Source organism: Pseudonaja textilis, chromosome 1, assembly GCF_049901715.1.
Source record: "Pseudonaja textilis isolate UNSWEBS1 chromosome 1, rPseTex1.2, whole genome shotgun sequence".
In the NCBI taxonomy this organism is placed as follows: Eukaryota; Metazoa; Chordata; class Lepidosauria; order Squamata; family Elapidae; genus Pseudonaja; species Pseudonaja textilis.
Genome location: NC_141990.1, coordinates 155,928,568 through 155,953,481, shown reverse-complemented (window position 1 = coordinate 155,953,481; position 24,914 = coordinate 155,928,568). Strand labels below are relative to the sequence as shown.

Sequence of the window (24,914 nt, the reverse complement as noted above, 5' to 3'; positions counted from 1 at the left end):
AATAGGCTGAAAACAGCTTCTATCCCAGGGCAGTAACTCTAACTCTATTAAATTCTACTGTATAGTGCAATATTAATGCAATATCAGGGGTTTTCAGTTCAATGTATAGAATGTGAAGGATGTGTGTTTGTGTTTATTTTCATAGTCATAATGTACATTGAAGATGGTATTTAATTTCGTTGTACAAGGTGCAGCGACAAAGTAAACTAAACTACAGCATGTTCAAATCTGAAACCCTGTGCATCCATATGTGACTAGCAACAAACCAAATCAGAAAATCCAGAAGCACAGTGAAGAGATACCCTTATAGCAAAACCAGAAATATTGGAAGAATGTATATCAAGATTTTTGTGCAGAGACTAAATACGAGAACATTGAAGGCAAGTAATTTGCAAAAATAGTTGTCAAATCCTTTTTTGAAAACATCAAGCAATGATGCAGCCAGACTCCAGGAGACAAGCTATTCAACTGATTAATTATTCTCACTATCAGGAAGTTTCTCCAGAACTCCTGGAACTAAGGAAAAAGTTCCCGACAGAACAATTAATCAACGGAACAGCTTGACTCCCAGAGTTTTGGAAGGTTTTCAAAAAAAGGACTAAACAACCATTTGTCCAGGAGGATATAAGATCTCAAATATTATTGAGCATAGCAGGCTCATTTCCTTCTTCTGTGCTCCACTCTCAGGACTTACCCTCATTTGTTATCTTTAAATTCACGCATATTGGTCCACACAGCAATATGTACAAAGGTATTCAAGAAAAAAAGTTGACAGAAAACTGTTGTTTTTAAAAAGATAAAGCACTGTTAGATGAGCGTTCACGAAAATATTTGTGCACTATAGTTACAGCAATAGCATTTAGACTTAGATACCGCTTCCCAGTGCTTTACAGCCCTCTCTAAGCAGTTTACAGAGTCAGCATAGCCCCCAACAATCTGGGTCCTCATTTTACTAACCTTGGAAAGGAAGCCTGAGTCAACCTTGAACCTGGTGAGATTCGAACTGTCAAGTTGCAAGCTGCCGGCAGTCAGCAGAAGTAGCCTGCAGTACTGCATTCTAACCGTTGCACCACCGCGGCTCTTATATATCTTATATTTTTGCACACCAATCATGATGTGTGTCCCACAGGATTCATAAAACTTTAAGAAGAGAGTCATTTTGAGTCATAGAAACTAACTATATGGATTATCATTTGTATGACTTATGAAAAAGCTGTGTTTTTTCAGAGGAGTAAAATTGAACAGGATGGTTAGTCCACTCATAGGACTGTGGGAAAAATATTAAAAGATAAAATTAGCAGAAAACATTTATATTGTTTTCAAGAGCAGATCTTGGTATGGAAATTACAAAATTGGGAATTAGTTGGGAAATGGCTTCATACAACAAGCCTGAAAGAAAAATTAGTGAGAAAACCACAGTAAATCTATGTCTTTAATGTACTGTTACATGTTCTGAACTCTCACAATAGCCGTATTACAAAATTAGATGTGTGGTATTATGTGAAATGTGAAGGCACTTTGGGTGTCGGTTTCCACAACATGTTAAGCTAAAATATAATTTATGGCTCAGTGTCCTGCAAAAAGTACCCAGTATGGTTTAGCACATTCAGTGCATTGTGCAAATTTCTAAACTCGACTAATTCAATCATTCCTGGTTGCTTTAGCCACAATAATATTCTGTTATTAAAAACACAATGAGATTGTTTAATGCAATAGGAAAATATCATTGTCGCTCATTTGAATATTTACTCAATTCTAACACTTTCTGATGGATTGTAGTTTGATTTCTGAGGTCTCCACAGGAGAAACGGTGCAATAGGGATATATTAGTTTGTACTCATTGTTGTAATAATTACATCTATCAGAACCTTGAATGAAAATGGCATTTTTAACATGCTACAAGCATTAAATACAGACCATGTCTGCAGAAGGATGAGGGTTTTCTCCAAGACAATTTTTTACTCTCCCTTAATCTTGCAGATCATACAGAAGCCATATTTTGATATATAAACAGCTTGATATAAACAAATTTCACATAAAACATCAATTTCTTAAACTTTACTTAAGATATCCTCTTCGTACTCCACACTTCAACAGTTTATAACACAGTACAGTTTTTCAAATGTTCTCAACAATGCAGATTTCAGGAATTTAATACAGAAGTTGTTCATATAATTCTAAAACTAACACTTAAAAAAAAGAAAATAAAAAAACCCTGTTATTTCATTTTAGTAACAAATAATGCCTATCTTAAAATATATCTTTTTAAAGCTGCCTCTGAAAGATATAAACATCCAAGGCACACTTGAAAACATCACATATTATTTGAAGTATTGGAAATAACATGTAAGCCTGCTACCACAATGTTTGGATGTCAAATCTGAATAAAACTGAAGTTAACAACTGCAAAATAGGCATGAGCCTGAAGAGAGCAAGGGCTAGTTTTATTTTTAAAAATGTTCATAATAATAAATTGGATTTGTATCTGCAATTTTTGTCATTAAAACTAGACTAGCCTTGCCCAACCTACTGTTCTCTGCATATTCTAGATTTCAACTGCCAGAATCTAAAAACCAGCCAGATCACACCACTTTGGAATGAAAAAGCAATAATTAGAAAAAAGTTGCTTTAGATCCATGTAGCTGTAAAATAAAACCAGCAAAGCTGTCTTAAATTCTCTCAAAATGGAATGTGGCTGCTTCAGGAGTGCTTTATGTGATCTCTGCATCACTGGCGGAGGAAACAAAGGAAAGTAGTTGTGCAAGCATAAGTGTGCAAAATCAGTCAGGATTAGCTCCTGAAATAGCTGCATGGACCTTTTTCAAGATATGGCTGCTTTAACTATTTGAAAAGGTGCTCTTCTTATACATTCTGAACCAAGTCTTTGAAATGTGTGCTAAAAAACAGTCCTTTTATTCATCAATTTGTTTCTAATAACAACACATTCACCTGTATATATCAGTGGTGGCTAACCTTTTCCAGCTCCCGTGCTGATAATTAGGCACGCGCTCCTGCAGTTGCGCTCGCGTGCCAGTACCCAGAAGGCAATGCGTGCTGGGGGCCCCCACACCTGTGCATGTGCATTTGACCCTTGCACGCTGCGCATCTCTGAGCATGCACACATCTCCCACACCCCCATGCATGTGCGCCAGATACCCGTTGGGTGCTGATAGCTGTTGGGTGGCAGCGATGTGTGCACATGCACAGTGGGGCTCTTCCGGGCGAGCTCTCGTGTGCCGGCCGAGATGGTTCAGCGTGCCACTTCCGGCATGCATGCCATAGGTTCACCAACACAGGTATATACAGAACTAGCAGTAAAAGGTTCTGGAAATTATCAGATATATGAAAAAGTCTGAAGGACAATTTCAAGAAACTTAGTACACAGATTTTTTCTTAAATACATTCTGAGAGTGCTTGCAGATTTAAAATTATATTTGAGGGATCTCTGCAGTTTTGACTAATGCTGGTTATAATACACATTTTACAATGGATTAAATTAGAGTCGCTTAAAATTTTTAATGTCACCTTGTAAGCAACCAAGTTACAGATACATGTTTAATGAGAACCGTTGTGAAACAAAGATATCACTTATGAAGTCACATAAAATAATGCAAATTCGTTCATAGTAAGAATAACGTATGTTCTACGGGGGTGGGGGTGGGGGGAGACACTCTGTTTATTGACTTAATGAAAACTATCTCTGCTGAGTAACAACCTAAGTAAAATTCTCAAAGCCATTCCAGCTATTAGAAAAATATTAATTGATTATTCCACTAGGTGGTGGTATAAAGTCACTAAGAATTTACATGTAGCCCATCAGATTTAAATGATGGACTTATGTCATTTTCTTCCTATAGTTTATATCAAGGTTGTCAAACTCATGGCCTGTGGGCTGGATGTGTCGTGTGCTGGCCATGCCCCTGCCCAGGAGAAAAAAGTCATGATACGTCATGTGATGCTGTGAGTTTCACACTCCCGGTTTATGTAGTCTTAACAAAAATATTCAGTGTTTATGTTGGCAGAAAATGGTTTAAATTTCTTGTGACTGAATCCATTTCTAATACTTAAACATTTGTATTATTAATGATTTTTGTTGAAACCAGATTGGATTGCACTTGTCTTTGTATGGGAAACTATAATTAGAATTCTGAGTGTACCATTGCCAGACTGCAAATGGGGTTACCCATTGTCATGTATGTCCACAACATGCAAAATGATTCCCGTTTCCCAGCACCATCAGAAACCAAGTTTGGCACACACCTTTCAATTATACGCTGGTCTGCTATGTGCAAAGAACATTTCACAGGAAACAACAGTAAATAAATAAAACATTCCACAGCTGCAATTTCTGTTTGGGTATGGTGTTTGTGTTTGGAAGAGAGGAAATAAAAGTTTAGTAGTTAAATGCCACACGGGACTCAAAGCACAACCCAACTGGACCCCTACTGATGAAAAGCACAAATAAACTGTTCAGGAAAATGTGTTGCCGGTACTATGGCATGGTACTTGTCCATGTAATACTTTTTTACAATCAATCTGCTCCTTCTCTAATTATTTAACTTGGTGTTCAATAGGGAAGAAGTACTGTACCCTTATCTTGGCTGTCAGAATAACATTCAGGTTGTAAAAGTCCTGAATGGCTTTGTTTGAGTGACATGATGATACCTAAAATCAAGAAGGGACCAGAAAAACTAACATTTTGACAATAATATGAGTGAAGGCATGCAGAAATGAATTAGGAAGAAAAGAGACTTTATAGACAACAAACATGAAAAACACTAGTTCTATTTATAGTCATAGCTTCTAATCAGTGTTAAAATGGTAAAATAAGTGCCTTTGAGCGGCTCTATAAACCTTGAAATAGCATGCTATTTTGATAATAATGATAGTGCTATTTGTGTCCTGTGTTTTCAGATGATTAGATCTGCATCAACATCATAAAACAACTCATGGAGAGGCTAGTAACTTCTGCTATTTTTGAGAATTTTACCCTTCTCTGCTTCAGCTAACCTGGGCTTGAATGATTAATAGGTGACAGCTACCAAATTATGACTGTTATTCTACCACTATACTATTTCTGAAGCTTACAACTCAGGGGAAGATTTAGTACTACTTGAGCTGTATGGTTATCAATGGTATCAAGGCCACAGCTAAAATAAAACGGACCAAATGAGATTATCAACATTATGTCAACCTTCACCACAATCTTTGCTCTAATCATCATTGAAGTAAACCTATGACTATTCTGTACCATTTCAGACTGCAAATAATGAGTCTTAGGATTTAACTTGAAAAAAATTCCAACATATAAACTAAATTAGAGACTTTGACCCAATTTGTGAAGGAATCTTTTTCTCTTCTGTGACCCTATCCCAGACACAATTCCAATTTCCCAATGTGATAAGAGCTTTATAAATGTGCAAGTCTATAGCAATCCTTTACTCTTCTAGTTAGTCATTAATATCCTCTTTCATATAATACAAATTTCTGTAAATAAATAAAAATAAGATCATTTAGAAAAATCTGCCTTTATAACTCTTCAATTAAGTATCCCAAATGCCCTTTGCCCAGCAATAGGTACTGTTAGTAAAAATGTTTAGGGAATAAGGCATATTTAATAAATTAGTGCCTGCCTATAATCAATTCCTTGATTATAATTTATAAAGTAAAACTACTAGGTTAATTTACTTATATACAGTACTTGAATAAACTTCCCTCTTCCTACTTTTCTTCAAGCACATCAGGACTGAGCCCTGTTTCTATGTCAATCTCTCAGGATGCCTTCATGGCCAGTTCCTCCTTGATTTTGCGCTGCAATAGGAGTGCAGTGATAGCACTGCAAGCAACTAAGCCAAAAAAGGAGCCACAAGACAGGATGATGGAGAGAGATCCATGTCGCTTGAATAAGATTTCTTGCCTGGTCTTGTAATCCAAGAAGATGGCTTCCAATTGTGAGAGTGTGCAAATAGCAAGGAAGGTGTGAAAAATTTGATGGGCATGCCCAACAATATCACAGGACCCAGGGAAATACTTTTCAGGAACTGGACAAGAAAAGAAATAAGCACTAACTAGGAAGAAAAGTATCTGGAAGGTGTGATACCAAGCAGCCAATTCCTCACAGCCTTCAAGATGGCACATAATCACACGGTGGGCCACAGGACTGATGTCCAAGATAAATGCCAATCCCGCTGGGATCACCTGACACACTTTCCTCATGATGGGATAGGGGCGCCGGTAGCGGTACTTGGCATAGCAACAGCCAGCACATGAGAGCCATCCACAGAAAGCAGCTGCTGGCAAGAAGAAAAGCCAAAATTTGTCATACCAGGCTTGATCGGAACTGTAGTAGAAATGGGCCAGGGCGCTTCCATATTGGTAGATGCTGACTCCAACATAATCCACAAAATAGAAAGTATAATGTGATATCTCTGACTTGGATTGCAAGAGATGAGCTAAGAGGCTACATGTCAGATATGTAACGGAGGAAAGGACAAAAATGAAGAGAGGTAAGGAGTGAATCTCCAGAGACAAGTCCTCTGCTTCAGCAAATGCATTAAATCTCAGCACCACGGCCAAAGCAGCCAGAAGATGAGTCCAAACATTAACAACTTCATTATGTTTTTGGAAGAGGCTGAGGAAATAATAGCGCCAATGTTGACCTGTGGGCCGATAGCCAGCTTGGATATAGGGTTCTCTGAAAAGTTGGGGCACATCGCATTCCTTAACTGTGCAAGGCATCTTGGGAAATCCTTCTTCTAGGAACTGAGGAAGTCGACGGAGTTGTTGTCCACTGATGGACAAAGTGCTGATCCGTTCCAGAATAGCTGTCATCATTTAGATGATTCCTGAAGTGATAAGAATGTGAACATGATTAATAAGAAGGAAAATTAAGAATACAGAGGCAAATATTTACAATCTCTATATGTCACCATGTTTAGAGAAACTATCAAAGTCAAGCCGTTTGGACAAACAACTGAAGAAACAAGGTGGCAATAAGGATGGTATAATGGGACTCAATAAGGATTCAAAAACTACATTCCCAGCTTCCATTTAAAAAAAGAAAAAGAAATGATGCTTATGGTCTCTTTCATGTTGTGTTGTATTACAGACTTGTATCTTAAATGAACATAAATGGATCTTACTGAACAGTCAAGCTGCCTTGCTTTTTACAAGTTGATTTCCACTTATTGATCAAAATTAACATTGTTATTCCATTTTTTAAAGTTATGATTCCAAAAAGAATATTTGGATTTATTACAACCACTGTAAAATTAATGTATTTGGGAAGTGTATAATTTAAGCCCACAATTTTAAGAAACAAAATTTCAAAAAATCATTACCATTTACATTTGTGACTGTTCCACCAAAAAAAATAAAAAAAGGAACCACAGCTTAGTTGTTTCTAAATTTTGATTCAGGGAAAACACAACTAAAATTATTTCCATGAGAAAATAATGCCAGAGAAAGAGTCGAGTATAGAGGTATAAAGGGTCTTCAAACACAGTAACTTCAAATAATTTCCACCTCCACACCAAAAAATTACTTCCAAAAGATAATAGGGTATTATATCATCAATCTCCCATTCTTACATAATAATTATAATGGTATCATAGTGGTAATTATGTAATAATTATCCAAAATAATTCTGCATTCCTAAATGTCAAAAACAAGTTTGGTGATAGCTAAAATGAAACAACATATGAAGTTTGAAATGTCAAGTTAGTACATTCAGTACAAGTTAATCACTGCAGAATTCAACATTTTAGGTCCAACTTCTGCTTCAAATACTTTTCAAGTACTTCCTATTTACCAAAAATGCATAGGTTACTACCATGTATTGAATCTCAGAGTCAGTAATGACTGGAGTAATGACTAATATGACTGTCTCAGAAACAAAGTGATAGCTCTGCCAGATATCTCAGTGGCAAGCATGGAGGATAGATTCTTGTATTTCTAAAGCTTACACAAGGTAGCTTACACAATGTAACACCATATTTAAAACAAAAAGTAAAAACAATAAAAACAATAAAAACTAACAAAAAGTATCAAATAAATTAGTAAAGTACAATAGAACAAAATCTGGAAAAAAAACTGTATTACTTGTTTACATTAAAGGAAATCTCACAATGATTTTTTTATATCCATTTGTTTTAAAGCTTTGTAATGCTGATCACCTTTCATATAGCCAATTTAATTCATTCAGCATTAAAAAACAAATTTTACAAATCTATATACATACGTGAAAACCTACTGGCACCAATGGAAAATTCTTCTTGGATAACAGCATATGGGACAATTTTTGCCTTGATCATTCTCCTCATGAGTTCACTTGGTCCATGTTGATCTTAAGAAGGGAACAAAACATACTGACATGATTACTAAATACATATATGGGAACATACTGAGGCTGGCCCAGAGGATGCAATTCTGACCACATGTTAAAAGTTCCTAAAGTGTTGGGAAGACTTGCTTTCAAATGCAGATTAAGAGGATTGCATCTGCTACACTCATCTCCCTTCAAATTAAAAAATTGCCATCGGGAATTTTAATAATCATGTTAACTCTAATTAAAAGCTGAGTTTAAAAAACCAGAGACTGTCTTGCGTTTATTTTAAGGAACATCTCTTTTTCTCTCATGTACTTATGAAGCTCTTTATATGATCAAAATACCAGTGTGATAAAACAAATTATATATAGTTAGGTTTACCCTAGATAGGCTGAAATCAAGGAGTTCCCATGTTTCCTCTTGCCCTCTTTTGTACTCTCACTCTGACAAAACAATAAACAGTTGAAGAAGTTGAAGACACTTCAGTTAAATGTTCCTGTATATCACATTTATTTATCTGAATATGCATTATGCTTAGTTCTATCTTTAACGAATGGCTTGTTTCGGAGAGATGTCCAAGTTCAATTAACAATTCTGTGTTTTTATACTAGACAGACTCAGCTTAAAGATGTCATCAGGAGGAGTCTAACCCATCCTGGGCTCTTGCAGCCGCATGGAGGAGAAAAACAGACCAGGCCACAAAGGTGTAGCATTCTGATCCAAGATTTCACAAAAAGGAAGGCACTAAGGTAAAGTTTTAAAAAAGTGATTTTTTAAATCTTGATTTTATTATTTTTACAAATAACTCCAGACAGAAAACATACCCAACACATTTTCCTCCTCTTACTTTTTCTTCAACAACCTGGTGAGGTGGGTTGGGCCAAGAGAGAATGACTGCTCCAAAGTCACTCAACTGGCTTTGTACTATGACATTTTACTTCCAATCAGAGGGAATCATTTTACTATAGTTTTCCAATCACAGCACATTGACGGACATTAAAGAAATATACTAATATAACTCCACTCTATTTTTTGGTAATTTTCTGAGCAGGAATATCCATTACCTAAGTTATTTTTTTCTTATGCCAACCTATTTTTTATCTTTAGTCTTTTACTACAGTTAATAACTTAAAACAGAATATGTTGTCTATTATACAGTACTCTCTGTAACTATTGAATCAGCAGTGATACCACATGGCAGACTTTAACCAATTCAGAAAGCTACACAGGAATAGCCTACCTAGCTAGCATTTGAGTGGGAAACCACTTTGGGCAAGAGTAGGAAGTCAAGGGGAAAAAGTCTTGAAAGAAGGCAATGCATGATGACATGAACACTGAACAGATGTTTCCAGGTAAGTCAAGCTCAACTTGACTGAGGCTTCACTTTTTACTGAATTATACTGCATACCAAATACTTGTTCAAACCGGTAATCAAACACATTTCTCAATAACATAAAATCTGGAGTGTTTATCCATTATCAGTTTTATATACTTCTATAGCCTAATGGTGGTTAAGATGTGTTTCTTCATATGTAACTGGCTTTGAACTCCTCCTGTCAACTTGACTCTAGTGATCCTCACTCAGTAAGCTGAAGAAAGCTGGAGTCTACCAACAGGTACAACTTCTTCCACCTTACAGTAAATAAATATATCTGAGCTTATCTTAACATGATTCCAGGTATGTCTTTTTTCTTTCCCTCCCTCCTTCCTTCCTTCCTTCTTTACTTCCTATGAAATATTTTATTTATTCCTGAAGCAACCAAACTTCCTTATGCTCTTTGGTCTGTAATTTCTGGACCAGCAAGATGAATTTTCCAGTTACACAAATTTCAATTACAGCAATAGTAAACAACAGTAATTAATAATAAGCATCGTAATACCAGGATTGTAAATACTTTTTTTAATGAATAGAAAATAAGAGAAAGTTAACAAAACTCACAGATTCCTTCATGCTAGATTCCAGGCTACAGTACTGGAAAATAAGAACTTGCCTAATTTCAGCTGTCATGTGCCAATGATGAACAAAGCAAGAGGCAATTAACATTACAGAGAAAAAAAATCCTTGGTCAGCATTTACTGTTCCATTCCACAAAGCTTTTATTCTCTTCTTTTCTGTGTGGGAGTAGCATTTTGCTGAAAAGCTATATTCAGTTTAGAGGGCATGTATTTCAGCCTCAGTCCCAAACAACAGCATTTGTATGCAAGTTGCCTGGTAACTCAAATGCAAAAAAAAAAAAAGCAGCCAGGAAAGGATACTGTCTGGTGTACATAATTAGGAGTGTGTGGGAATTTTTTAAAAATCTTGAGTTTTTTTTTAAATATCTCTTCAAGTACCCTTTTTTACCACAATAAAATAGAGGTTCTAAATAAACACATGTTGATTTTTCATTCCTGCAAAATTATTTCATAATGAACATTATTAACATTCTACATAAAAAGAGTTCTATATTTGTACAAACTGTGTCCCTTCAACACATTTTCATGCTATCATCCATGCTAATTAGAAGGAGGGACAGTAATGCAGCTCATAATCATTCACTCTTCTCTTTTCTTCTATAGATTCTGAATGCTAATGTTTGTGGCTCAGAATTTATCCATTTTTAATTTTTAAACTGTTCCCAAAATTTCCAGCTACCACTTCTCTATTTTTATAATTGGCATCTGGAATACTTTTCTCTCCTACTTTTAAAATAGAGAAAAATAAATTTGAATTCAGGTAACGAATGCTTTCCTCTATTTCTTCTTTTTATATATAAGCCACCACAAATATTTTAATTAAAAAAAATTTCCAGAGAAGGACTTCTAAATATTTTTGTGTCACTCAAATCAGTAATATAGACATGACTAAAATAATATCCATAGCAAACTGAACAAGCTGATGATTTTTTTCTATGTATTTATTTAGATTTGAAAAATAAAGTCAATTTGAACTGTTTATGCTCTGCCCCTTTTCTATATATGCAGATACCTTCAATCAGAAGTACACACAGACACCTGAAAACAGAATCTGAATGACAATGACCACTCAATTATACATGGGTCATTTCAATAATTAACATGCAGAAGGATATTTCCAGATTTGCCTTTCACACAAGCGTCTAGGTTACATAATAGTGATTCCACTGTCCAATAGACTTAAGAGTGCTTGTTTTGCAAGGCCATCATAAACTGGCCTAAAAGATGGATTCAATTAGTAGTAGTGGCTCTGTTTGAAACAGGAAGATATTCTCTCTCAATATTGTTTGCTTTGCTTCAGATATCTATTTTACTTCTGCAGCTATGGACATAGTTAAAAAGCCCTTGAAATAGCTCCTGTCACACATTTGGTAAACATCAAGAGATTCAAACAGTAAATAAGCTTTGAATGGTTGCTTCAAGCTAAGCAAAGTACCCCTTCAAGACTCCTCACTATCCTAGCAACCAGCAATAAAAACCTAACAGTTATGGGTTGTCAGGTGTAAACAAACCAGACCTACACATATAGAGTTCTTCAAACTAGCTACTTTATTGTTCACTGCCTATTTCAAAAGAAACTCTCCAGGCTGGCGGCTTTGCCTGGGAAAGATTAGATAAGGCTCAAAGAAATTCAGGAGATGTCAGACATTGCCCTCTTGTTTTTATGTAATGAGTCCAGGCTAATTCCCTGCTTGAACCCTCCTCCCGACTGGGACAGCTGTTCTCCAACATCGGCACACAGATGCTCAGGTGCTAAATATTTAGACACCTACTATTTATTTAGTCATCCTACTTATATGCCCATCAGATTCTGAGAGACATACAATAAAAAGCTATAAAACAATATAAAAACAATCCAACAATTAAAAAAATATTAATTTATGATGAATTGTCAATCCAAGAACAATAAATTGCATCTCTCTTTACATTTTGAATATAGGGTGGCAACCTCCAGCTACAATAACGTCTTGCTTCCTTTTGAGTGAAAAAGAGCATTGTTCTTATATAGTAAAACCCTGCTTAATGTTTAGTAGTGTCACCAGGAAGCCAATAAAAATGCCCTGATGGATTCAGTTTTGTAAGCTGAGTCTCCTGATCAGGGAATATAACAAGTGTCTCAATTCATATTCTATTCCCCCAAAAGGGGAAACAGATTGCATATATTTCCTTCAATCTAACTAGAATTATTTCACTCTATTGACTAACTTTGTTTTTGAACACATACCTTGTGTAATCAGTGAGCTGGAATTTGCCAAACAAATGAAAACAACGTACCTGTTTTGTTGTTCAATAATCAAATCCTAGACTGTGAACAGCGTTGGGAAACATTCTGATAATTAATGCCACCACGTAGCACTGAGGATGGAGCTTTCCATTTGTTTTTTTCTAGATGTATGATTATTTTAAAAATCAGCTTATTTTAGGACATTTTTTATAATTCTGTAAGAAACAACCTCAGTGTGATGGGAAATTGTGTCAATGATATTTCATCATTCAGCCACTGAAACTTCAGCAAAAGAAATAAGGAAAAGCCCAGCACCTCGTGCAGCTGAGGAAAGAATCAACCTTCCCCTATGTAGCTCAGAAAAGAAACACAAGTAGACAGATGACTCAAACATGCTCATTACAAAATGTATGGTTTTTCTTTCATATAGCAAGAAAATATGCTCATAAAGATTATATTGCTTCTCAGTCTTTTAGCAAAGATTAAGTGTAGTGTATATCAATTAAATACCCTCTGGGGAGACAGGGAATGTGAACATGATGAAGTAGTGCTGAAGAGATTTTTCACAGAAGTTCATCCCTTTTAATAGAACAAAAAGAAAACAAAACAAATATAAATGACCCCAAGAACTGGGGGTGGGGAAGGATTCTGAAAAATACAAGAAAACAGGTGTAAAAAAAAGAGGGGTTGTGAAAAATACAAATGAGAGCAACGGTTCACTTACCATTGTATTTCATCACAGGATTATGTAAAACTCATTCTGAGCCTCCAGAGAACAGGAAGGCGAGGTCTATACTGTATGCAGAACCAGTATAGCTAGCAAATGGGAAGCAAAGTATCTAACCTTTAATAAGCATGCTCTCAATCTCAACTTTACTTTTTATCTCTCTCCCTCCCTCTCCCTCCCTCTCCCTCTTTATCTATTCTAATCTAATTTAACCTAATCTATTATTTATCTCTATATATCTCTCTATCATGTTGAGTCATTATTAATTCCTGGCAACTCCCTGAACTAATATCTGAAACTATCTTGGCAAAGTTTTCAGAAGTGGTTTGCCCTTGCCTGCTTCCTAGAGCTAAGGAAAAGTGACTAGCTCAAGGTCACGCAGCTTGCTTTGTGTCCAAGGCACAATTAGAATTTACACACTTGCATTTTCTAGCCTGGTGCCTTAACCACTACACCAACTCTCCTACCTCAGCATAGACCCACTCTACCAAGAAAGCAACTGATTTGCTATGGTAAAACCTCAGCATTCTTTACAAAGATTTTTATAAACAATATTATCTGGTAATTGTTTATAGTGGGGAAAATCCTATTCCAGAAGTTTTACAGAATTTTAAAGAATATGGCAGAATTTTCAAGAATTAAGAAACTCTTAATATCCAAGCCAAACTCTATGCCTATTGTCCAAAACCTGCCCAACCACAAGAAGAAAAATTCTCATTTGGATGAATATAATTTTGTATTGTACTGAATAGGGAGTCCCATTTCCCAAGCTAGTATCTTTCTAGATGTTTAGAATTTCAGTTCCCAAAATGTTCAACTTCCAACAAAGTTCCATGTTCTTCCTCTAATTTTACTTCTTATTATTCAGTCACTTGTTGGGTAATTGAGACAAGCATATAGAATATAGCTTCATGTATTCTATGTCTAACAACCACTTCGTCCAACAATAATTATGTTTACATTGGAAAGTCAAAAATTAATCCAAGCTGAACTGTGGCATAGTAGTTGAGGGGATGGATTATGAGTGGGAACCAGATCCTAGTCTATCGTCAAATCTAGAAGTTTCCTAAGTAACTTTGGAACAGTCACACATCCTAGATGACCCTAATTCATGGATTGTTGTGGGGAAAAACAGAATGAGGGAACCCTACAGTATGTATGACACATTGACCTACAAAATAAAGGCAAGATATACCATAAATTAAAGTAATAAATAAGCTATAAGAGATTCAGGACCAAACAGGAACTCAGGTTTAGATTATATAGAGCCTCAGTGACGCAGTGGTTGGAGTGTTGTACTGCAGGCCACTTCTGCTGACTATCGTCTGCCTGGCAGTCCAAACCCCATCAGATTCAAGGTTGACTCAGCCTTCCATCCTTTCAAGGTGGGTAAAATGAGGACCCAGATTGTTGGGGGCAATATGCTAACTGTAAAATTGCTTAGGAAGGGCTGTAAAGCACTATATAGCTGTATATAAGTCTAAGTGCTATTGCTATTGCTATATACTAAAGGACAAAAAATTACTAGAAGTCAGTCAAAAAAATTAGCAGTAGTTTTCTACAATCGTAAAAGAGTGGAACAGTATAACTGTATTTAACTAATAGGATGAATAAATTGCTTTTCTGTACATGAGTAAACCTCCAAGTTATTCTTTTCTTTAAAAAAAGTGTAATATCCCAACCCAATATTTTTTTAAAATCCCCCAAATCCCCAAACATCGCAGGTTATTAAAAGGAATTCATTTTCTCAGGAGCTAGATTTTTGAACCAACTCGGTTCTAATACAGATAACAACAAAACAAACAGGAGTACATGAACTGATCCTGCCTCTCAGCAAAAATCCACCCCTTTGGTGGCAACTTATTTCCAATACTAGGTTGGATGCCTAACTAGCTGAGATCACTTCATTGTCTTTAAGTTGTTCCCCAAAACACACCAACAGCCATTTACAATTGTTTAAATTACCCTCACTTTGGATTTTGTTGGAAGGAACAACTCTTATCCTTTTACCTGTCACCAAGCACCCATCATTGAATTTCCAAGGCCAGTTTAGTGTAGTACTTAAGGCACAGAGCTAGAAATCAGATACTGCGAGTTCTAAGCGTCAGCCGAATCTCTCTCTCAGTTCTGTGAAGACAACAATGGCAATCCACTTCTAAAATTTTGATAAGAAAACTGCAGAGACTTGTCAGGAGGCATTTCTGTGGCTAATGAACTAAAAGGAAGAACGATGAAGGAAAAATTCCTACCAAGGCTACATCGCTCATCTCCACCAGGGTCATTCAAGAAGTCCTTCTCTTATAGTACTATTCTGGGCAGAAATTATCACAGCTCTGAGAAGCAGTAAATCATACTATGCAAACGACACTTCGAAAGGATTTCCTCCAACATGCCCGCCAGTGTGATCGCAAAGCCTCCTTGCAGTTCTCACCTCTAAATTCTGATTTCCACTAAGTTGTTCGGGACCCGTCACGGCGAAGCTGAGGGAAAGAAGGGTTCATCCGCTGAGGCTGGGTTCTCCGCTCAGTCCAGCAGACCAAATCGCCCAAAGGAAAACGAGGGTTTCCCCCGTTTCCCCGTATTTACTCTGTGGGCTGTCAGATTCTTCATTATCCCAAACGGTTGCAAGAAGTACTTTGTAAGCAACACATCACAGTTGGAAGATGTAGCGGCATAACGTCACCGCCGCCCACGAATCCAAGACACAAACAAAACACACGCGGGCCCGCGCGCATACACTCTCTCTCTCTCTCTCTCTCTCTCCCACCCAGAAAGACAAGTCTGCCGGGAAGAAAACAGGCAAGGATCTTTTGCAACGGACGAGCATGAAGGGGTCTTCTTTCAAACAGGAGTTAATTTATTTGGGGGCGGGGGGGAGAGAAGAGGGGAATTGAAACAGGCTTGGGAGATCAAATGGCAGTGAGCTTGTTGCTCCGGCTTCAAGAGCGACAGGGGAAAGAAACCTGCACACTCCCCGAAGCTCTGCCTCCAAAGGTACCGGGGCAAATGAAATGCAACCAAAATCCCGGTTCAAACACTCACTGAAAAGTACCCCAGGAGAAGCAGCGGTGTCACGGGCGCTTCAGGTCAGATGACTCGCCATCTCCTGTCGGGGCGACGGATGGACGGAGATTCTTGCTCCAGGCGCTTCATTCAAGTCTTCCGTTCCCGTTTCAGCGCCAGGCTGTTTCTTTCACCCTCGGCAGACGCAGCGGCGATTCTGGACAAAACAGGCCCTGCGCTTGCTCCGGAGGAGGAAAGGCGAGGCAAGCGCCTCTCTCTGCCTCCCTTCCTAGTTCTTGCAGGGATGCGGCGGGGACTCCGGTCTCGGGGCCTTGCACGGCCGCCCGGGTATCTGGGCTGCGCCGCGTTGCGTTACTCTGCACACCGACTCCTCCCACCCTCCTCCCGATAGTTGCTCCCCAGTCCGCGAAGAAAAGGAAGGCGAGGGACGCTCGGAATTGCCACCTGCACCGCCCGCCACGCGCGACGAGACCGCCCCGCCCCTGCCTCACCTGTCCCTTTTGTCGAATCGCATACCTGCAGGTTCGCTGTCACCTGGCCCGGCACCACTCCGCTGAGAAGTTCGCTAAACGGCGACCTGCGGATGCCTGGAGTTCTCGCGTTCAGAGGCCTATCTGGGTGAAATCAGCGGTAGAGGGGGATTTATAGAGCCAAGCTGTATATGATAGGTATAGTGACCATGTCCTTTATTATAAAGAATAGTCCTGTCTTTTAGAAAGCAGTCTTTTAGATTTATTTGTTTCTCCAAAAGCAACATTTGCCCTTTATTTTTGCCATTTAACTTTTACAGTATACAGGGTACTACTTAATGCAGTCGTTCCCGTTCATGTGAAGGATTCTGAAATTGAACTGTCTTTTTAAAACAAATGTACACATACTCTTTGACTTTACATATTTATGCTACGATATGGGTTTTTGCACAGTTTTTTTCTTGAATTAGCTGTTGAATTTTCCTTTGTGAAGAAAAGGTACAAATATAAACAATTAGATTTTTCACTATTACGAACTGCTTTTCAGATTTGCCCCTTTTTCAGGTTGTCCTTTACTTTTTTCCAAGAAAATATGGTCACCATAATTATAGGAGGTTAGAAAGCTCTTCATTGTGAAGTATGTAACACATAGTAGATGTGATTGGGTACTAGTACACCATGGATTAATTATCACTCTAAAATTCTTTATTCATATTGGGGGGGGAAGAGAGAGAGAGAGAAAGAAAGAAAAGAAAGAAAAAGAAAAAGAAAGAAAGAAAGAAAAAGAAAGAAAGAAAGAATTTGAACTAGTGGTTAAGGCACCAGACTGAAACAGGGAGACAATGACTTCTAGTCCCACATTAGGGATGAAAGCTGGTTCTCTCAGAAGTGGTTTCCCAGTGTCTCCCACCTAGGCTGACAGAAAGTGATTAGCCCAAGGTCATCAAGCTGGCTTGGTGACCAATATGGGATTAGATAGAACTAAAACAAACCTGCATGCCTACTTAGAGGACCATTATCAACATTTTGCAGTCATGTGGAGGGAAATGTGAGAGCTGCATACTGACTCATAGTCTTCCACAGACACAAGTAGATTAGAAAAACATTCACCTTGGCACAGTAAAACTTGATTGTCATGCATGGTGGGGCATTTGAAATAGTCACATGTTTACTCTTTCATTACACTGTTGTGTGCTGCTTGTATTTTTCCACAGTTAAATCTTCAATAGCCCCTATTGTATGTTTCCAAGTATCTTTTCAAATCTATTGTGTAAGCTCTGTGACAATAATCAGCAATCATCAGCATTAAAAGACCCACAGGGAGGAAGAATACCATGACTATCCAAGCCTTTGATCTTTTATTAGACCTTCGATATCTTTTTAATGAATCTATATTTTAATTTCACAGGAGCATGTGTGAAAAATCCTGAAATAAAATTATTTCATAATTAAAAAAATATCTTTGTTCGGGATGTGGAAGGTGGAGAGGTAGTATCATTGTCTTCCATTGCTAAAAATATAATTCTACTTTTCAATCATTCATTTCCTTTAGCTATGGGAAAAACAATATTGGGGCAAGTAATGCTGAAATGTGGAAATGAACCAATTTTTAACATAACAGGAGTAACTGCCAAAAAGTATGGCTGACGTTCCTTCCTAGGTTGTGGCATAGCTGCTTACCTTTGGAGTGCCCAGGTAGAGCATTCTAATGTATTATGTGGATTGCTGAGCACCTATTTATAATTATGATTTTAATTTTGTTTAGTATACAATGCCCAGAATTGCAACTATTTGAGTTGGGTGGCTATGCCAATCTCATAACTAAATAAATAAATCTTCCTCTTGCATACAGTTTTCTTGTCTATGTTGAGCTATTTACACAACAGAAGCTTAAGAGCTTCCTTGAGTTGCCTATGATTTCACAAACATGTCCACATAATTGGCAACTGGGCAGGTTTGCCCATTATATCTTGGCTATTTTCAACTTCTAATCTTGCCTGCACCATCATCCCCCCAAGATTTCCTGATATGATCCTGCTTGGCTTTTTCAGGGTCATCGAAGTTGGTAGATACTGTTTTCATAAAATATGAACAATATTGAGATGCCATTACACGTCCCATCCTTCACATGGGGCCCTCTTTAACATATAAAGGATATCCTACAATGTGAGATCTTAGCATCTATTCTTACATTTAAAACCTTATGGATTTGTCTTTCTCATTCTTTCTCAGCCATAGGAAGGGGGACAAAGGCAAATCATTTCTGAAATCTTGCCCCCAAAACTGCAGGAATTTGTCCAGGCAGTCTCAGGAATTACAGACTTTAAAGTATAAAAAATAAATAAACTAAAAATTGGTTTGGAGTACTTAAGTAGGTGTCAACAAGTAACCAACTTTAGATAATCTTAGAAGGATAAAATAGAATAGGGTAGAACAGAACAGAATTCTTTATTGTCCAAGTGGAATTGGACACACAAAATTTTTGTCTCCAGTGCCTAAGACAAACAGTTATAGAGGTACAAATGACAGACTCAACAATGCCTCTTTAGAATTATATCAGCAGCTTCTTGGGCAGTTTGAGGTTTTTGAATTGGTGCAGAAAGAACATTCTTTACTGTGGTATTTTGATGACGTTTTTGATGTTAGGTGTCCATTTCAAGTCCTGGGAGATTACAGAACCCAGAACCTTGATGGTCTCTATTGTTGGTATTGTGTTTAGTATTGTAAGAGGTGGTAGAATAGAAGGACTCCTCCTAAAATACATTATAATTTCTACAGTTTTGAGTGTGTTCAGTTCATGATTGTACTGCCTGCACCACAGGGCCAGTTGTTCAACTTCCAATCTGTATGGAGATTCATCGTCATCTCAAGTGAGACCAATGACTGTTGTATCATCTGCAAACTTCAGTACTTTAACAGAGGGATCCTTTGAAATGCAGTCATTGGTATAGAGAGAGAAGAGTAATGGAGAGAGCACATAGCCCTGGGGACTACCTGTGCTAATTGTACAGGCATCACCTGATGCTTCTTATCTGTTAGAAAGCTTATAATCCACTTACAGGTGTGGTCAGGCACAGCTAGCTGAGTCAGTTTAGTGAGAAGAATATCCGGAATGATGGTTTTGAATGCCGGGCTGAAGTCTACAAAAAGGAGCCTGGCAAAGGCCCTTGGAGATTCAAGATGTTGTAAGATGTAGTGCAGTTCAATATTAACAGCAGCATCTGCCGATCTATTTGGAAGGCAATTTGCAAGAGGTCTATCAGCAGATCCGTGAAAATTTCCAGGTGAGCCAGCACTAACTTTTTGAACGTTTTCATAACTACAGATGTCAGAGCAACCAGAAACGAGGAATTGTTGACCTGGCTTAATACTAGGACTACAGGCTAGACTGGAAAGTTGACAAAAATTCCTGGAAGTCAAAGACAAATGCTCTCTGTAACAGATCATTTCTGTGACTCAGCCGGGTGTTACCTTTGCCTTCTTATCCGCTCTAAAATCTTGCTTGCAAAGGGTGTGTTGTTCTTATCATTCCTTGACTATTACTTACTATAAGGATTTTCTTACATTAGTTATTTTTCCACCAAAATTGAATAAATCCAATAATCAGGACGCTTATAACTACAATGACATTTCTGTGGCATCTACTCAGGCAGGTAGCCGTCAGCCTTCCTTAGTTTTACTATGATTTAGAAAATTACATTAGGTCTTTATTGCAGAAATTATTCAATTCACAAACAATTTTTGAATGTTTCAAATATCCTGTTTGCCATTTGAATTTCCTATTTTTGAGTGTTGGAAAGTCGACTATCTCTGACAAGTCTGTCTTTTATAATTTCCCTATTTGATGCCTGGGAGACCTGCCACAGTCTCTACGGTAGTATAATTTTTGGCCCTTGGGTATGAGTGCTGGGATTCACAACCCAAAAATGGATTGGCCACATTCTTTCCAATCCTTATCTTTCCATCTAAACCCTTTCATTCCTTTTTGTTAATCTGTTGTCCGTTAGCCAGTTACAAGGTCAACCAACAATCACAATCATTTCAACTAAAGATCATACAACTTGACTCTAAACCATTCGTTTTTTCTAACTTCTAGTTAGCTCCTTAGTTTTAGTTCCATAATTTAGTTTCTTAGTTTTAATTATTTTTAGTTCCTTTGTTCCTTATTATTATGATTCCATATTGATAGATCTGTTCATCTTGCACCAACAGGCAGGAGATGGCTAAATAAGGAACTTAGATGTATGGTCTTGTGATTATCTTGATTAATTGAAATTATATTTTGATACCAGGCTATTGTACATTCCTCTGAAAAAAGGTCCATAGCCTATATATCTAATCCATGATTAGATCAAATTTTCTTATTAGCCCTATAGCCTGGAGTTCTGCATAATTTGATGGGAGAAAAGGTCATACCTTCACCCTCGAGTTCAAGTGCAGGCTGTCCTCCAAAATATGAAGAGTAGAGAATAGGACAAATTAGTGGCAAAATAAGGCAAGATTTAAAAATTAAATTGACTTTTTATCATATTAAAAAGAATAATAGCAATAGCACTTAGACTTATATAGCGCTTTATAGTGCTTTACAGCCCTCTCTAAGTGGTTTACAGAGTCAGCCTATTGCCCCCAACAATCTGGGTCCTCATTTTACCCACCTCAGAAGGATGGAAGGCTGAGTCAATCTTGTGCCTGGTGGGGTTAGATCTGCCAAATTGCAGTAGGAGTAGCTTGCAGTATTGCACTCTACCCATTGCGCCACCGAGGCTCCATCCATAATACCCCAGCTTTGGAGGAAAGATCTAGGGCAGTGATGGCTAACCTTTTCGACACCAAAGCGTGCATGCGCACACTCCCAAAATGCAATGCTCGGCTATCCCGAGGATAGACCATGCCCCATGCATGCGCCCCACCCCCACGCATGCATGCATGACCCCCGCATGTGTGCTTCATCCCTCCCATGCATGCATACATGTCCCCGTGCAAGCCCTGCACATGCATGACAGAGACCCGAAGACCAATTGGCCAGCGAGAAGCAGACGCATGCATGCTCAGCAAAAATGAGCTGTGGCAATGGCTCACATGTTCAGAGAGAGGGCTCTATGTGCTACCTCTGGCATGCCATAGGTTCGCCATCACAGATCTAGGGGCTGTACACAAAAAGTTCATGGGGCATATCAAGAAAGCAGAGAGTATAGGGCAGTGATGGCAAACCTTTTCAAGCACCGAGTGCCCAAAAAGGAACGCGCATGCATGCACATGCATGTGCAGTGCCAAGCACCGGAAACCCGAAGACCAGCTGGCCAGTGTGTGCATGCCTGTTTTTTGGCCATTTCTGGGCCGTTTGGGGGGTCATTTTTGGCCATGTTCTGGCTGTTTTGGGACTATTTTGGGGGGCATTTTCAGGCTGATTTTTGGCCTGAAAAATGGTCTGGAAACAGCCTGGAAAAAGCCCCCAAAGTGTCCTGTTTTTTGGCCATTTTCTGGTTCTCTGTCACCCGCAAAGACCAGCTGGCTGGTGCACATGTGTGTTGCAGAAACCAGAAGAGCAGCTGGCAACAGCGCGTGTGCCCACAGCGAGGGCTCTACGTGCCACCTCTGGCACGCATGCCATAGGTTCGCCATCACGGGTATAGGGCAAACTAGAAACTTGCTGAGCTGTCCTCTTTCCACTAGAAAAACAACATTTCAAATTGGAAAGAACATTTACTTAATTTCTGATTAAGAAAGCATGGGTGGCGGCATAAAAAAACTGTATGCGAGAGGCTTTTGCATGACAAAGGCTATGAAAAGATAGCTGCTTTTCACGAGATAGATTATAATAATTTCCTGACTATCCTCTGCTATGCCAGCAGCTTTTCAATATTGGGATAATACTTTCTATTATTCTCATCTATTTACTATTTTCATCTGGGTTTTTTCCCCCCAAGGGTGTGGTGTTTTTTGTACATATTTTATAGCTCCAGATTTTTAGCATGCTCTGTCCAACAACTTTGGAGTGTTGCACTTCCTCCTTTTCTGTATCTTTTCATCTCAGATAGGATTTTTTAAAACTGAATCTGGTTCTCAGCAGTGCCATTCTGATCTGTCAAATGTCACACACAATTTACAAGAACAAAGTCCCAAATTATTCCAAGAGGTAGGCAACATACAGCCTGGACTCCCATATTACTCCGGCTCTTCTGAATTTAAAAAGGGGGGATCTAGAGTATTGATTCCATAGTAATTTGTACCACAAATGTCCCTCGGTAGAAAAGATTTCCAGTTTCATCTTGAAAACTGCTTTCCTTGGCAAAAAGAAGAAAAGGGAAATTCTGTTCTTTCAAATATCATCTGAATCTCATATGATAACCAAACAGGCAGAGAAAAAGCAGAAGCAAGAATGTTATGATGTACCACAAGGATACTCCATTTAAAATTACCAATTATGCTTCCAGCCAAGGCTTTGATGGTATGACTGTCTTCATGAGTGCGATCAGAAGAAAAGGAGTTGGGCATTCTGATACAAATCAGTATTTATTGCAAAATTTACTAGACTGTGAGTAAAAAGAGAAGCACTATTTTTACTCCAAATATTGTTTCATGATAGTTTATGACTCCTCTTATGTGAAACTTAAACATAACACTGATCTGTAAAAGCATGGAAGCAATTAATTCAATTTATATAGCGAACCATTTCCACTTTTATAGTATGTGACTCTAGCAGAATCTACTTTTTACATTATGGAGGGTCTCTGCCTATGTAGTTGAACTTCATATGGTAATAGTAGAAGCTATGTACTTTATTTGAAAACGGAATCAGAGTAGAATTTCTTGAATCCAGGAAGATGAGATATCTGGTTACAATACTGCCAATCTTAAATCCAGAAAGGAACTCTCAGCTAAATAAAAATGAGCAGAGTATTTACTTGTCTGAGAACATCATTAGCAGAAGATAGTCAAGATGGTCAATACAGATGCATAGGGAGGGAAGGAGGGAAGGAAGGATGTTACTTTAATTTTTCACTTTTGATTCAGTTTCTCAATTTCTCAATAGAGTTGAGAAATATTTTGGTTGATACTAAAAAAATCCAATTCATCATTATGAAGAAGTTACACCATGACTATGTCTTTGATTAGCTTATGCCTACGTACAGTATATTTTCAACTTTGCCCAGCCTTCATTCATTGTAATATGTTGGGACAGCAATTTTCTGCATCCTGGCTGAGATTCTGAGAATTCCGGTCTCAATTCATCCAGGCCAAGGAGGCTTGGATTGGAAAAAAAACTGTGTAGTCTCGTGGTGACGAACATATGGCACGCGTGCCGGAAGTGGCATACAGAGTCATTACTGCCGGCGCACGAGCACTCGCCCAGGAAAGATGTGCATGTGCCGACTGCCTGATAGCTGATTGTTGGGTATCTGGTGCATATGTGCGAGGGCGTGGTGCCGCGCAGGAGACACTCGCGCATGCGTAGCATGCGGGGTGCGTGGGGGGTCACACGCATGCGCAGAAGCACGCAGTGTGGGTCACACGAGTTGCACCCACATGCGCAGGAGGCATGGGGAGGCCACACGCATTGCCTTCTGGGTGATGGCATGTGAGCACGAGCAGGCAAGCACACACACAATTATCAGCACGGGAGTCCAAAAAGGTTAGCCACTGGTGTACTCCAATGCTTACCTTGGCAAGCCCTCTTTCAATTATAAAATCCATGCAGGATGAATGCCCATGTTATCTGTCTCCCACAATTGTTGAATCATTACTTTCATTCAGGGCTGCTAATCCGTCTACTTACTTCCACACCCTGTTATACAATATACAGAACAGCTCACGCTGATGCAAACATTTGGGTCCAAACTTTTATGCGTCTCAATTGATATGGCTATTTTTAGTCTTAATGCTGAAGTTAAAGCAGAATGTCATATCAGCATGAGAGCAAGATAATTTCTTTTCATATGTTTACTTATCCAGGGTTCCTAAATTAAGAAATCTTAAAATAGAACAGTTACTGTTCTAATTCTTTTCCTTTGTTTTACTTCTCTCTATTGAGTGGTGAATAAGGTTTAGACAGTGACTTGTTTTACGAATGTCCCAGGATATTGTTGCAAGATCCCGTCTGAGTCAGTCACCAGGACCAAAGATTTATTCTTCCAAGTTTTTGGGTTTGTGCTAAAGCTCATAATAAGGGGACTTCTTTCTCTCTGG

At 38.3% G+C, this 24,914-nt stretch overlaps 2 protein-coding genes across 12 annotated transcripts in view; one reads left to right on the top strand and one right to left on the bottom strand.

The window, feature by feature from the left end:
- Positions 1-1,933: 1,933 nt before the first annotated feature.
- PAQR8 (progestin and adipoQ receptor family member 8) lies at positions 1,934-16,793 on the bottom strand. 9 transcript variants are annotated; one of them, XM_087919353.1, is made up of 4 exons: positions 16,276-16,398; positions 15,665-16,014; positions 8,240-8,344; positions 1,934-6,845 (listed from the first exon to the last, which is right to left on the bottom strand). In XM_087919353.1, the coding sequence occupies exon 4, from the start codon at positions 6,832-6,834 to the stop codon at positions 5,773-5,775; it is 1,062 nt and encodes a 353-aa protein (XP_087775479.1). In that variant the 5' UTR covers positions 6,835-6,845; positions 8,240-8,344; positions 15,665-16,014; positions 16,276-16,398; the 3' UTR covers positions 1,934-5,772. The 9 variants fall into 9 exon arrangements, with proteins under 9 accessions (XP_087775479.1, XP_087775484.1, XP_087775481.1 ...); XM_087919358.1 differs by having other exon boundaries at positions 8,252-8,344; XM_087919355.1 differs by lacking the exon at positions 15,665-16,014 and adding an exon at positions 8,708-8,769 and having other exon boundaries at positions 16,276-16,350.
- MCM3 (minichromosome maintenance complex component 3) overlaps positions 16,691-24,914 on the top strand; it is a 59,989-nt gene continuing 51,765 nt past the window's right edge. Inside the window, exon 1 of one of the 3 annotated variants that reach the window (XM_087919347.1) lies at positions 16,691-16,925. The gene's annotated coding sequence lies outside the window, so the exon portion shown is untranslated. Of the gene's footprint in view, positions 16,926-19,798; positions 20,012-23,188; positions 23,263-24,914 lie in introns of those variants that run through there. The other 2 variants (XM_087919346.1, XM_087919348.1) reach the window with 2 other exon arrangements.